The sequence below is a fragment of the Suricata suricatta genome, chromosome 7 (genome assembly GCF_006229205.1).
Source record: "Suricata suricatta isolate VVHF042 chromosome 7, meerkat_22Aug2017_6uvM2_HiC, whole genome shotgun sequence".
NCBI classification, from domain to species: Eukaryota; Metazoa; Chordata; class Mammalia; order Carnivora; family Herpestidae; genus Suricata; species Suricata suricatta.
The window spans coordinates 119,450,482-119,464,622 of NC_043706.1; the positions used below are offsets into that span (position 1 = coordinate 119,450,482).

General features: G+C 40.6%; 1 protein-coding gene across 1 annotated transcript in view; it reads left to right on the forward strand.

The window, feature by feature from the left end:
* Window positions 1–14,141, forward strand: part of ARFGEF3 (ARFGEF family member 3) — a 177,319-nt gene that overhangs the window by 78,416 nt on the left and 84,762 nt on the right. The window contains exons 7-9 of the mRNA XM_029943237.1: window positions 75–197; window positions 4,061–4,103; window positions 6,906–6,984. Coding sequence (XP_029799097.1) covers window positions 75–197; window positions 4,061–4,103; window positions 6,906–6,984 — 245 coding nt within the window. The remainder of the gene's footprint in view (window positions 1–74; window positions 198–4,060; window positions 4,104–6,905; window positions 6,985–14,141) is intronic.

The window sequence follows — 14,141 nt, forward strand, 5'->3', positions numbered from 1 at the left end:
GCTAATTCCCAAGCACATTGGTAATGAACTGTTGTGTACAGCGCGTGTATGTTGCTATCTCATTTCTCTACCAGGTGTGCATTGAGACATACATATGTAGCTGTCACCAGCGTAGTATAAACACGGCTGTGCGGGCAACTCTCAGTCAAATGCTGAGTGACTTGACTTTACAGTTACGACAAAGGCAGGAAAATACGGTGAGCAATCTTGCCGGTGTCTCTGTGTAACTGCATGCTGTGTGTTCCCCATCCTGGGTGCTCCGCTCCCTCCCTCACCCCCTGCTGGGGCTGCTTCCTGCTGAACCAGTAGGAGGGGCTTGCTTGGTTTAGAAGAGCATCGAGTTATATAAATTAAGCTCTTTATACATATTTTTGCCTGTTTAAAGCTTTGAGAGTCGTTTTTCCTTATGGTTTCTACTAGTTGTTTAGTCATTTACAATTCACTTGCCTTTTTTTTTTTTTTTTAACATTTATTTACTTTTGAGAGAGACAGACAGATCATGAGCAGGGGAGGGGCAGAGAGAGAGGGACACACAGAATCGGAAGCAGGATCCAGGCTCTGAGCTAGCTGTCAGCACAGAGCCCGATGCAGGGCTTGAACCCACAAATGGCCTGAGCTGAAGCCTGACTCTTAACCGACTGAGCCACCCAGGCTTCCCCACTTGTCTTTTTTTAAAACTCAGGTTGAAAACCTTTATATAAAAATATTGTACTGATATATTAAGAAATATCAGAAGTAAATTCAAAATTAGGAGAAGTTAATAGTAGTTAATTACCTGCTTTCAGGTTTGGTGTCTGTGTTTCTCTTTGTTAACTAAAAGATTGTGCTCCTGGGTCTTACTTCACCTGCTGCTCTGGGGGGTGGAGAGGGGATGGCGTGGGATTTGCCTTTTTCTCTGTCATCAAAGCCTGTTAGAGCTTATTGATCCAAACTTGAACAGAGCAAGTGAATGTCTGAAATGAGCATTCCCAGGAAAAATGTCAATGTAATTGGCTTCTCGTATATCCTGTCTTTGGGGAACGTTAATGAAGAGAGGATTCCTGTTCAAAATAGGTGTGTGTTGGGTTTTTTTGAATCTGCCTCTGAATTATTCAGGTTAAACTCCTTTTAAAATTGGCAAGAAGTATTCTGAAATGAACACTTTATTTGTGGAACAGAGAATCTCCGTGGCAGTCTGAAACATCTCATGAATTAACTTTTCAGAAATTAAGGTCTTATGTTTCACTTAAAATCATTTCTAATTTTTACCTTCTAATTTTTAGAGTTGAGTGGAACCTGCCAGCTTTTCTAGTCAAATTCTTTCAGCCCTCATTTTACAGATAAGGAAGATGAAGTCCAGAGAGGTGAAATTGAAATGTAAAATTAATGAGCTTACCAGTGAAAGAACCGTTACCAGACCCCTAGGCTCCTAATGTGACAGCCAGTGTTGAAAACACCAACACTAATCTGAAAAAGCAAATACTGATTTTTTAAGATATTTGCTATGTCCATAACCTACGTTTCTATTTTAAAAAATTGTTTTATTTTGAGATATTATGTTAGCTTCCCCTTTTTTAAAAAAACACTTCATTTATACTAGGATTTTGAATATGATAATGTGGGAATAGTAGTTTAAAAGGTTATAATGGAAAACATGCTAAGGGGAAAAAGCATTTAAGAAAAATTGTTAAGAACACATTTTAATAGAAATAAACCTAAGATGTTGAGAATCCTAGATTAATCATACATTCATAGTTCATCATCACTAAATGGCAGCATGATGAAATAGTGTAATAATAATGATATCTTAATGTTTTAAGAAACGTTAAATGAAACTTTGTAGTTTCAAAGTGATTTCAATTATATTCATTCACTTAACCTTATTTTTAAATTTTTAAGTAGGAGAGTATTTGGCTTCAAGTAAAATGACTTAACCTGTTAGCTCATGCTTTTCTTCTATAAGAATAATAACAAGTAAAGCTGTAGAGGTCTGGATAAAACTTAGGTGCTGGGGTGTCTGGCTGGCTCCGTTGGTGGAGGGTGGGCCTCTTGATCACAGGATTATGAGTTCGAGCCCCATGCTAGGTGTAGAGATTGCTTAAAAATAAAATCTTTAGAAAAATAAAAACAGGGTTGTCTGCCTCTGCCCCTGGTAGTATATGTCTAACCAGCCCTCTGATCCTGCTCATCACCGACCATCTGGACTTCCCCAGCCTGAGGCAAGATCCCAAATGAGGTAGAAAATTAGTGTTTCCTGTTATTTCCTTTCTATTACTCATGCAGTCCCCGGAGATGTTTCCATGTCCCAGAAAACCTACTCTCAGATGCTAATATTTGTAGCATTTGTGGTGTCTACTAGAGAGAGAAGTAAGTTTTCTCAGCTAAGAATGGTATTAAAGGGAAGAGGTCTATAGAAATGGTGAAGTTCACTCAAAGGAGAGTTTATGTTCTCCCATGGGAGACCTCGCATTACCTGGGGAAGATATTGTAGTACGTAGCATGACCCATCACAGGAAGACATCACGGGCCATGTCAGAATTCGGAAGACCTAAATACCATGGAAAGAAAATAAATCTAGAATGCCAAAAGCATTAGCATGAAATGTCCAGTTAAACCCTTGAACAACACGGGTTTAAACTGCCTGGGTCTACTAATATACAGGTATATTCCATAAATACAGAACTGTATTTTTTCTTCCTTATGATCTTTTTAATCACACTTTTTTTCTATCTTACTCTATTATAAGAATATAGAATATAATACATATAAGATACAAAATATGTGTTAATTGACTTGTTTTTGTTATTGGTAAGGCTTCTGGTCAACAATAGGCTGTTAGTAGTCATGTTTTGGGGGAGTCAAAGTTAACACGCACTTTCAGCTATAAGGGGTGATTGGCACTCCCAGCCACCATATTGTTCAAGGGTCCAACTGTATCTTCAACCTAATGTCTATTCCCACTCCCAGGAGAGATTATGCAATTTGACTTTGTATCATCAGGATCCCAGAGTTATTATTAAGCTTTGTTATTGAATTATTTAGGTGATGAAAGCCATTGTGAAATCATAAGCTACTAATTTCAAAAAGCAAAAATGCCTCGCATAAATTCTTAGGGAGTAGGTGGCAGTGTTTCCCTTGTCCTTTAAAAATGATTCAGATGCATTTGCTCCTGAAAATACTGTTGTACACCTGTATTTAGCCCCTCACCGAGCTGTAGATATTGACATAGACTTTCACAATGAATGTTAATGGAAGCAGCTGAGCTTTCAAATTGAGGAACCAGGAATATTAAAGATGTGTGCCTGGCACAAATTGAAAAAACAAAGCAGTGCCCTGGGATGATTTACTTGTCTGGTAGTTGAGTAGCCTGAAAATGTTCTCTTCTTTCCCAGTGCTCAGAAGTGGGAAGACCTAAGAGCCTTTCTACTCTCCTTTTCGTAGTCACTAAATTCTCTTTGCAGTAAGAAGTGAGCCTAATTCATAGTAAATGTCTTTCCCTTCCTGTCCTCCCCTCCCCCAAGGTTCTGTCTCTATCCTGATAGTTCTGCACCTGCCTGGCCACAGCCTAGAGTGGTCGGTCTGGTCAGACAGTTGGAAGTTAGTATGATTCCCCAACAAATAGGAGGCTGACCAGCAGTCATCTTTGAACCTGTATTTTAAAGTTCAGAAACCTGATCCTTCTTATTACTAAGAGTCTGTATTCATTTGATACCAACCAAAGTGTAATCTGTGACCTTGGGACAAGCTGTCTGCACAAAGGTAACCTGTTTACGTAAGTATGGCTCCACGCCCTAGCCAAGCACCCCGGAATCATAAATAAAGTACATAAAGGGCTTCTGTGTAGACTGTGGACTCTTGAATGAACTATTTTTGGAACTGATGAGCTCAGTTCCAGACATCAGAATCTTCTCAGAAATACCATGAGTAATACTCTCAAGACCTGGAGGGTGCACTTAGGTAAGTCATTTGAGCACCAGAGTGCTCAGAATGGCATTTGTTTCTTAAAAATTTCCATTGCCTAAGAGTCAGGAATTTTCATGCCTGAATCTCCTAATTGTCGTATATGTGTCTCCCTTACTAGATCATTGAAAACCCGGATGCCCCACAGGACTTCAGGAGTCAAGGTATTGTATTTGATTTTTGCTAGTTCAATTTAAGAAGTGGGTGCCACCTATGTGCTTGGCGCTGGGGGTGTAAAGATGGGTGGGTGCTCCCAGGTTAGTTCACAGTTCTAGGAGGTTCTGCTCACCTTTGCCTTACTGCCTACTATGTTAGTTAATCTTCCTTCTGATCCTGCTCTCCATGCCAACTACACCTATTTCTGTTCCAACTATCTGAAGGATATTAACTCTTCATATACCCTCCTGTTGGAGGCTATGTTTTTTTGTTGTTGCTGTTCCCCTTGAGGTCAGGTTTATTCATTGTTAAAATGAGAATTGGATAGAGGGTTCCAATGGAAACCTGATTGGCACAGAGCTATTGTTCTAGAAGTAAGTTTGTGCCATTTTTTATATTAAAAAAAGAACCTCACAGGGAATCTTTCAGGACAGACAGCTCAGTGTATACAGCAGATGAAGGGGCGCCTGGGTGGCTCAGTCGGTTAAGCATCCGGCTTTGGCTCAGGTCATGATCTCACAGTTTGTGGGTTGGAGCCCTACCTCAGGCTCTGTGCTGACAGCTAGCTCAGAGCCTAGAGCCTGCTTCACATTCTGTGTCTCCCTCTCTCTCTCTCTGACCCTCCGCTGCTCGCACTTCTCTCTCTGTGTCTCAAAAATAAATTAAAAATATTAAAAAATATTTTAAAAATAAAATAAATAACAGATGAAATCAAGGTAAGGAATTTCCCTCTGACCCAGAGGAAAAAGGAAACAAAGGTCTACATAAAATTGCCAAGCCATTTGTTTTTTGTTTTTTAGTTTGATAATATTGTTTTCTTAAAGAGGTATGAAATAATTCAAATCATCTAATTAAAAAGATTGAACTAGATTTTATTTCACATTTTATTCAGCAATTTAAAAGCCACTGAAAATCAAATTTTTCTTTGATATTTTTGCCTGTTAGTAAGAGAAAAGGGGAGGAGAGGATGAAAAGGTAGCTAAAGGGACAGAGAGAAGCAGCCACGCAGCCCCAATTAGGAGAAACCGTGAAGCCATCTCGGAAGGCATTGCTTGAGCATGTTGTTGTATTTATTTTTTTAATGTTTATTTTTTTGAGAGAGAGCGTGAGTCAGGGACAGGCAGAGAGAGAGGAGGACAGAGGATCGGAAGCAAGCTCTGTGCTGACATCAGAGATCCCAATGCTGGGCACAAATGACCTGAGCTGAAGTGGGACACTCAACCGAATGAGCCATGCAGGCGCCCCGAGAGTGTTGTTTTAATTGCCCCTTGCTCTGCTTTTCAGCTGCAGACCCCCCCGCCCCCCGGAATGGTCTCCAGCATCTTTTCAAGCTCCCAGGGAGATGGTCCATCCATCTTTTCTCTCTTTGGGCAATTGCAGCTCCCATACAATCTTCACTTTGGTTTTATAAGCCATAAAAAAAGGTTCAAGTCCTCTTGGTCAAAGAGAGATCTTTAAAAATACATATCAGTTAAAAATGAATGGATGCATTGAAATTTACCTAAAACAGCTTTCGGACTACTTATGGGTTTTATTCGCTTGTAACTGTGTCTTATCCCTGTACCTTATGTTTCTCAGGGTTTTATTTTTTCTGCATTGAAGTTCATGAATTCTGAGAATTAGCCATTTCTCTTTCATGTCCTTCTCCAATTTTACTGTCTTTTTCTCTCACGCTCTTGCCATTGTTTTTCCATTTTCCTTGACTTCATGGTCATTGTTTCATCCATATATTGATCAAATTCTTAGCCTCATTTGAATAGATCTTTAAAGGTATTTGTTACAAGAAAAGCAAATGCTTCTCCCTGTAACTTCACTTGGCCCAACAATTCTGTGAGATTGGGATTATTTTTTCCCATTCTGCCAAAGAGAAAACCGAAACTTACCCAAGCTCATGCAGTCAGCAAGTTGTGGACCAGGACTTGAACAGATTCTAGATGGCAGTCCTTTTCCAGTACATGCAATGCTGCTGTGGGAGTTTGTTGCTAATTTCTGGACACGAATATGTTTGGAGGGAAAGTTATGTTTCAGCAAACACTGGCTGCTCCATTAACAACCATGTACCCAAGGATGCTGGACAAACAGTAAAAGCAGTGAAGATGGTGACTAAGTTGTTTTGCATCTTCTGCTAGTTCCTTAGTTTGAAAAGCCCATCTTTCTTCCATGCTGCCACATTTATCTTTTTGATACAACTCAGATCTTCTCGAATGACCCAGAAATTCCAAAGGTCAGAATAAGGGATACGTGGGTCGTCTGCTGGCCTAAATTTTGAGAGAATTGTTGTCAATTATGTTGTTTCTTAATCAAAGCTTCTTTTGTTAAGTGTGGATGAGTTTTATTTATAAGAAACAACCTACCATTTTCTTAACTGTATTTTCAGTATTTTACTTCAAAAACGAATAATTAGGGGCGCCTGGGTGGCTCAGTTGGTTAAACATCTGGCTTCAGCTCAGGTCATGATCTCACGGTTCCTGGGCTCAAGCCCCGCATTGGGCTCTATGCTGACATATATATAGCTCAGAGCCTGGAGCCTACTTCAGATTCTGTGTCTCCCTCTCTCTCTCTGACCCTCCCCTGCTCAAGCTGTCTCTCTCTGTGTTTCAAAACTAAATAAAAAATATTAAAAAATTTAAAAAAAAGAAATGAATAATTATATCTTCTATGATGATTTTGGTGACCTAAGGAAGGCTCAGCATCTGAAACCCACCTCATTAGCCCTGAACATATCAAATGCAGAGGACGGAAGGACTGTTGAGGAAGCTTCTAGTGCCCTCTGCCAAAGTCTAACCTCTTGTAACCTCTTCTGTTTGAAGGGTCAACAGTTGAGTCGCTTTGTGATGACCTTGTCTCTGTGCTCACTGTTCTGTGTGAGAAGCTACAAACCTCCATCAAGTAAGTCCCTTCAGCATTGGTGTTCTTTTCCATCAGTGGTCCGTTTCTGAGGTAACTTTTATCTACAAAATCACTTCAAATTGAAGATTATAGGGACAGCTTTTCCCCCCATTGGTATTCACCTGTCATTCCTGAGAAACATATTCAGTGACTTTGGACAAGCCCACAACACCAAACACCATGACTGAGGGATATCATTTTCTCATGAGAAATGGGAAAACAATAGCTTGCAAAGAAGAGTTAATCCCTCAAGCATGGAGCTGAGTGAGAAGAATGTTGGCTAAGACGTAGTTGGTATGACAAAGCTAGTTGATGTAACCGAGCGGTGTGGCTCTAAATGAGTCTTCTCATCAACCTGCACTACGCTTTTCTCCTCTGTCAAATGGCAAGAACTCACTGTATGGTCTTTCTGTATTTCTTCTAACATTTCCTGAGCCTGTGAGCTCACCTGCAGGTCTCTGACAAGAACACTTTGCTCTCCTCTTTTTTGCATGCCAGTGTAATCATTGATATTAGATCATATAGATGGTGTCCACTGCTCTGACTCTCCAGCATTAGTTAACAAGTTAGATTATACATTACTAGTAAAGCCAAATTGTAAAAGGACTAGACTTTCCAAAATGAGATGAAAAGTCTCTACCAACTACATATATCATGAATTGCAAACACAGTAAGATTCTGAAACGCCCTTTGAGTTATGAAAGGCACTTTCATTTACTAGGAACTGGAATACTTGATAATTCAAAGAACTTTTACTTAAGGAATTTTATATATAGTAAGAAGTTGGGAGACACAGTCTAGTTGAAACATTTATGAAGTCTCTCACTTTGCTGGAACAACTTCAGAAACTTGGGTTTTTCAGTTTTGTTTTGTTTTTGTTTCTTATTTAATAAACTCAGGATTTTTAAAAGCTAAGCTTAGAATGACTCTTGAAAGTTTTTGCCTAGTGGTTTCTCCAGCAGTGTATCCACCATCTGTCGAGGTCACTTGCACCTGCATGTATTTTAATGTTAATTTATTTTTCAGAGAAGGGGTGGGGACAGAGGATCTGAAGCAAGTTCTTTGCTGGCAGCAGAACGCCTAACTCGATGCATGGCTTGAAATGCAAGATCACAACCTGAACCAAAGTCAGATGCTTAACCGACTGAGCCACCCAGGTGCCCCTGCACCTGCACGTTTTGACCGAATTAAGCTCTCTTTATGTTAGGTGCTTAAACAATGAAGAGACCTATTTAATCATAGGTAGGACAAGCCAAAAAGCAAAGCATTCTTCCACAGCCCTGCCCTCAAGTTTCTCTCACCCCGGACTCTAAGGCAGCACATTATTTTCCCTCAGAAGGGACGTGTCTAACAGCAGATGGCATGTGTAGGTGGTTTCTCCTGTACTCTGCTCAGGTCCCCATCTTTCCTGACCATAGAGAGTTGGGGCAGGAGGTCTGAGACTCAGATTGTTACCCTAAGCTGAAGTCTCTAACACCAACTACAATAACCCCATCTGTAAAGTCCCCATGTGACCCGATTATCTCGGGACAGTTCCAAGTTATGCCTGTTCTTTATGACTGTAATCACCCTCCTTCATTCTTTACAGGGTCCTGACTGGGATAGGTTATATATTCACTCTACTTATGTGCGACCAAGGTTTAGATTTCTTCTAGTGCTCACTCCTCCCCACCCCTGCCTAGCTCCTCTCCCCGCCATAGGAGAGCCAGCTGTTTCATCAGAGCTGGGATATTTTTCATTGGCTTGTTTTCTCCTAGGATATAATCACGTATGGTGTTTAACCATTGTTGGCTCAACTACATTATCTTTGTTGGATTAACTGGACAAAACCCTTTATCAGCTCTTCGGCAGAGCTCCCAACTACCATAGCTTATATATCCTATAAAATAATTAATATATTATTTATTATTAATGCTTAAGTAATTATTTATTCTCTTTTATGTACTATAATATTAGTAATATAAAATATATTAGGGTTTTTGTAAGGATCAAATGAGAAAATTTACTTAAGAGAGACTTGATGCCCAATAGCCAAAAATTACCTGAGGTTAGAATTGGGCTTATTACCTGTAATAATGAGGGCGTCTGTATACTATGCGGAGTGGTATCCAGTCAGAGGATTTTAGGACAGATTGCTATAGGACTGGAACCAGGGTTAGGTGATTTGGAGTGGGTTAAAGGAAATGAGGGTCTCTTCAAGGATTGAGTGCTGTCAGAAATAATGGCAGTCCTGGTATGGGGTATCTTAGTTTTTCTCGAGCTGATGGGCAGGAGGGGCAGATGGGAGCCAGCCAATGCTCCATTGTAGAAGAAGCAAGGGTCACTGCTAGGGGAGGATGGTATTTGGTCATTATTGTGTTTGTGCAGAATTCTCTTTTAAATCTCCATTCAGGCCTGTTTGTAGACTGGCTTTCATCTTGTTCTGTCACCATTGTGGAGAGTCTTCATCTGATATTAACATTCTGTGAAGTTGTTGATGTTCACCAGCGGAACACTCCAGCTCGCTGACAGCAACCAGGCAGTTGCCAACCATCAAAGATGCTGCTTCTCCATCTCCCAGCATTGTCAGGGAACAAAACAAAGGCCTTCAAAACTTTGAAAAATATAAAGGCTATATTCATTACTTTGCAGGCAAAGAAAAACAAATAAGCTCAACATTTTTTTTCCTGAGTGGTTTGCTAAGGGAAGACTAAGGTTTTAAGTGCTAGAAAAGCTCAAAGTATGGGGTGCCTGGGTGGCTCAGTCGGTTAAGCAGCTGACTTCGACTCAGATCACGATCTCACGGCTCGTGAGTTCAAGCCCCACATCTGAGCCTGGAGCCTGCTTCAGATTCTGTGTCTTCCTCTCCCTCTAACCTTCTCCTGCTCATTCTCTGTTTCTCTCTCTGTCTCAATAATAAAATAAAACATTAAAAAAAAAGAGAAAAGCTTAAAGTAGTTATGTCATTAATAATTAAAAAGTAGCCACCAAGATAAAATCAGAACAAATCTGTAGATTTATAAATGATAGATTTAAAACATACCATTGTTCACTGGTCACCAAAGAGTCTTCAGCCGAGTCCAGTAAGGGCTTGAAGTTCATGGTTCTTTAAAACCTGGATGTCTAGGGGTGCCTGGGTGGCTCAGTCAATTAAGTGTCCAACTTCAGCTCAGGTCATAATCTCATGGTTCGTGGGTTCGAGCCCCACATTGTGCTCTGTGCTGACAGCTAGCTCAAAGCCTGGAGCCTGTTTCAGATTCTGTGTCTCTCTCTCTCTCTCTCTCTGCCCCTCCCCCACTCACACTCACACTCTGTCTCTCTCCCTCTCTTTCTCTCTCTCAAAAATGAATAAAGCATTAAACAATTAAAATAAAAACCTGGATGTCTCTAACATCAGACTTCCATTTGTAGAGTAACCATGTGACCAAGTTTATCTGGGAAAGTCCAAGGTTATACCTGTTGTAATTATCATAAAGATTCAATGTGGGTATCTTCTGGGAAATATTGGGATAACGGGAATTTTTTAACTGCATAGTGCCTGGCATGGAATAAATATTTGGAATACATTAGCTCTAAGATGGCTTGTTTACTTTTAGAATTGTCAGTGCTAATTATAGTCTATGATGCAGTTTGGGACATTGATATTCTTACATCATTTGTAGATTATTGGGAAAATATTGGCACAAATATATATTGCAAATGCATACATGCACGTATTAGAAACTAAAGGCCATAATTTCTATCAGTCACTGAAAAAATGAAAACATTTCTGAACCATATGACTTGGAATAGGCTTTTATTGGGAAAAGTAGTTCATGTGACACATACATGTTTTTCTAGGATTTCTCATTGGACATTGGCTTAAAGACGGCTTTAGCCATGTCATTGTGGAGCCTAACAGTTTTATAGGATTCTCATAGTCTTGCTTGGTTTTTCAATGCAATTCCCTAGTTATCTTTCTGCCTCTGGAGACTGCTCACTATGTTTGAGTATAGTCTTTCCCATCATGATTCCCAAGATGAGGGTTCTGTTCCTGAGGAAGCTGGGGTGCCGCATGCTCAGCGCAGTGTGAACAGAAGACCTGTAAGGCCACCTGGTCACATAGTACTGGGCTCTTGGCTGCTTTCAGTCTGGTGGTTCTGTTTCTTCTTCATGTAAAGTTTTCACACAGTTTATAATTTCTTCTGATTTTACTACTCGAACTCCTCTTATTTCTATTAGCTAAACTTAATACTTCTCCCACCTTCTAAATATCATTTTCCTCTGAAATAACACTATGGCCAGTACTTCCCCTCAACAGCCATTTCCAAAATCAACACCCAAATGCCTCATAGGGCTTTCACTCTGTAAGGGTATGTATTCTTGATATGTTCAGTCTTGGGGGCGGATTCACAAAATGCATCCAGGTACACAGAATAATCCAATGCCTTGGAGATGTGTTATTAATAGAACTCTATATTAAACATGTTAAGTTACACGGTGCTTTTTATTTTTCATTATTTTTTAAATTCTTTCCGTTTTTTAATTTTTATTTTTGAGAGACAGAGAGAGACAGAGCAAGCAGATCAGAGAGAGTGGGAAACACAGAATCCAAAGACAGGCTCCAGACCATGAACTGTCAGCACAGAGCCCAACATGGAGCTCAAACCCAAAAACCATGAGATCATGACCTGAACCAAAGTCAGATGCTTAACTGACCGAGCCACTGAGATGCCCCTACATGGGTGCTTTTTAAATCCAAGAGTTTTGGGAAGGATAATTGGGGTTAGAAAAATATTTATTCATTCTTTTCCTGTTGGTCTCCACCCAACCTCTCCCCACCTCCCTCTCTTCCCAGTACCAAGTGTCAGAGAGGGATGTACACCAAAACATTCTCAGAATCAGTGAGGCAAGGCCAAGTGTTTATATGATGTGTTTAATTCTACTTCTCACACAATTACTGGATTCCCTCTCTCCTTTTTCTAACTAAATTTGTACTGCCTCATAGGGAGGTAAGGTCAAAAGGATTGATGATCAAACAAAATTCTGAGAACTCCAGAGATCCAGAATGTGCTGTCAGATTACCCTTGTGGCCATCTTGTCAGGACTTCACGGCCCACTGGCCCACTCACGGGAGTTGTTCTCCATGGACCTTGAGCCTGGGAAGAAATTCAGAGACAAGCAGAAAATGAGATCCAACAGATACTCAAACTTCCAGCCATGAAGTGCTCAAATGGAAGGCCAGGCCAAGGGACTCCCCACCCTCCTAAGTAGGCAGATTTTTCTTGTGTGTTTTCAAAGAGTTGGCTGCTTTCTTGGTTCTCTCTGCCCTGTGCTTTTCACATATTTGTATGTCTACAGTCAGACAAATAAGAAACGCACACACTGTGCACATGCATATGTGTATCTGGTAAGAGGCACGTGTGGAATTTGCTTACATTTCAGGCAGCTCCGTTAATGACATGACTCATGAGAGGTAAGAACACCCGTTTTTCCAGACTGTCGCAGCCCACAGAAAAACTGCTGCGTTCGGTCTCCAAGGAGACTCCCAGGCCAGTTACCTTGGCAATGCATCCTGTCTGTCATTGGGTCTGATGACTTGGGCTTGCGATGTTGCTGTGGCACACTTTGTAGATATTCATAGGAACCTTGACTGCTCATAGCCTTCCTATGGGTTTATTTCCAGTTTTACAAATTAAGAATATTGGCTATAGCTATTTTAGTTTTATGATGCTAGACTGACAGAGGTAAAGAGACATTTTTGAATTGGGACATTTAGTAATTATTTTTCTTACTAATGAGTCAGATGATTGGTCAGCAACATTAACCTGAGACTAAGCAAAGACCATGCTTTCAGAACTTTCTCATGGTGTGGCCTGTTGATGCCTTCTGTTTTGCCTTCTCCAGTCTGTTCATTTCTACATCCAGAATGATTGTTCTGAAATGTAAATTTGGTCACGTCGCCCTCCTACTTGCAGGATAAAGTCCAGACAAGTCTTCCAAGACCTTTCCTGATCTGACCCCTGCCACCTCAGAGGCCCACCTCTTGCTGATGGTATCTTAATACCCTGCTCCAACCACAGACCACCACCACCCTCTCCCCTGTGTTTTGCACACACCATCTCCCCAACACCACATCCCAGACTCCTACTTGAACTTAAGGTCTCCATGAAGTTACCACTTCCTTTAGAAATTCTCTCTGGATCTTTCTAAGGATTAGATGCCACTCCAGTATGCTCTCATAGAACCTTATGTTAAATCATTCATTTGCAGCACTTCCTCCACATTGCTTTGCTTGGCTCTCTAGTCCCTAGAGAATGAAGGATGTGCTGTTTCTAGTCAGGAACGATGTCTTGTTCAGAAGTGTAGGGAAGCATTTGGGTGTAGGAGTATAGAAACATAAAGCCCTGACCTGGCTCCAAAATGGCTAAGTGTGTCTTAGCTTTTCCTACTCTTCCTCCAACCCCCACCTTTTTCTTGGCAAATAGTAATAATTTTTGTGGAAACTAAGCCTTTACCCATCTCTTCTTCCCCCCTTAGACAGTGTGTTAGAGTACATCCAAATATGAATGGGATTCCCTTCTTCAGAATAGTGGCATTATCTGAACCATTGCACAGTTCCCTCTGGACAGGAGATGCTCATAGAGTCTGAATCACTAAACTTTTTCTGTGAAGGGCCACATACTGTGTCTGTGTACTGTTCATCTCTGTTACTGTTTTATAACCTTTAAAAAATGTAAAAATCATTTTTAGGTCATGAGGCCATGGGCAGGATTTTGCTTTTGGGCCATAGCTTGCCAGCCAGCTTGATACCGATTTTACAGAGACTTATCTGACACAGTACTTAAACGAGGGACCCATGGGCCTCTTTCTTGTGATCCTTCATCTTGGATCTGTGCAACCTTTCTCCATTTGGCTGCTGTGTGTGTGCAACCCTCTGGACTTTGGGACTGCTGTTAACTTTTCTTCTCTTCCTGTCTCAAGTTTCTAGACTGCCTCTCCCTGGTCTTGCCTTTTCCTTCTGCCTCTTTCTTTTGGGAGTTATTTGAACTGAAGGTATGAAGCTTCCTTTTGTCATTTATTTACCTTAAGTTACGAGAAAAGAGACACAACCAAAAATGATTTCTCAAAGCAAGTTCCTCCTTTTTTTCTGACCATTCCATTCAATACAAGATTCCTGAATGAATTCTCTTTAAGGT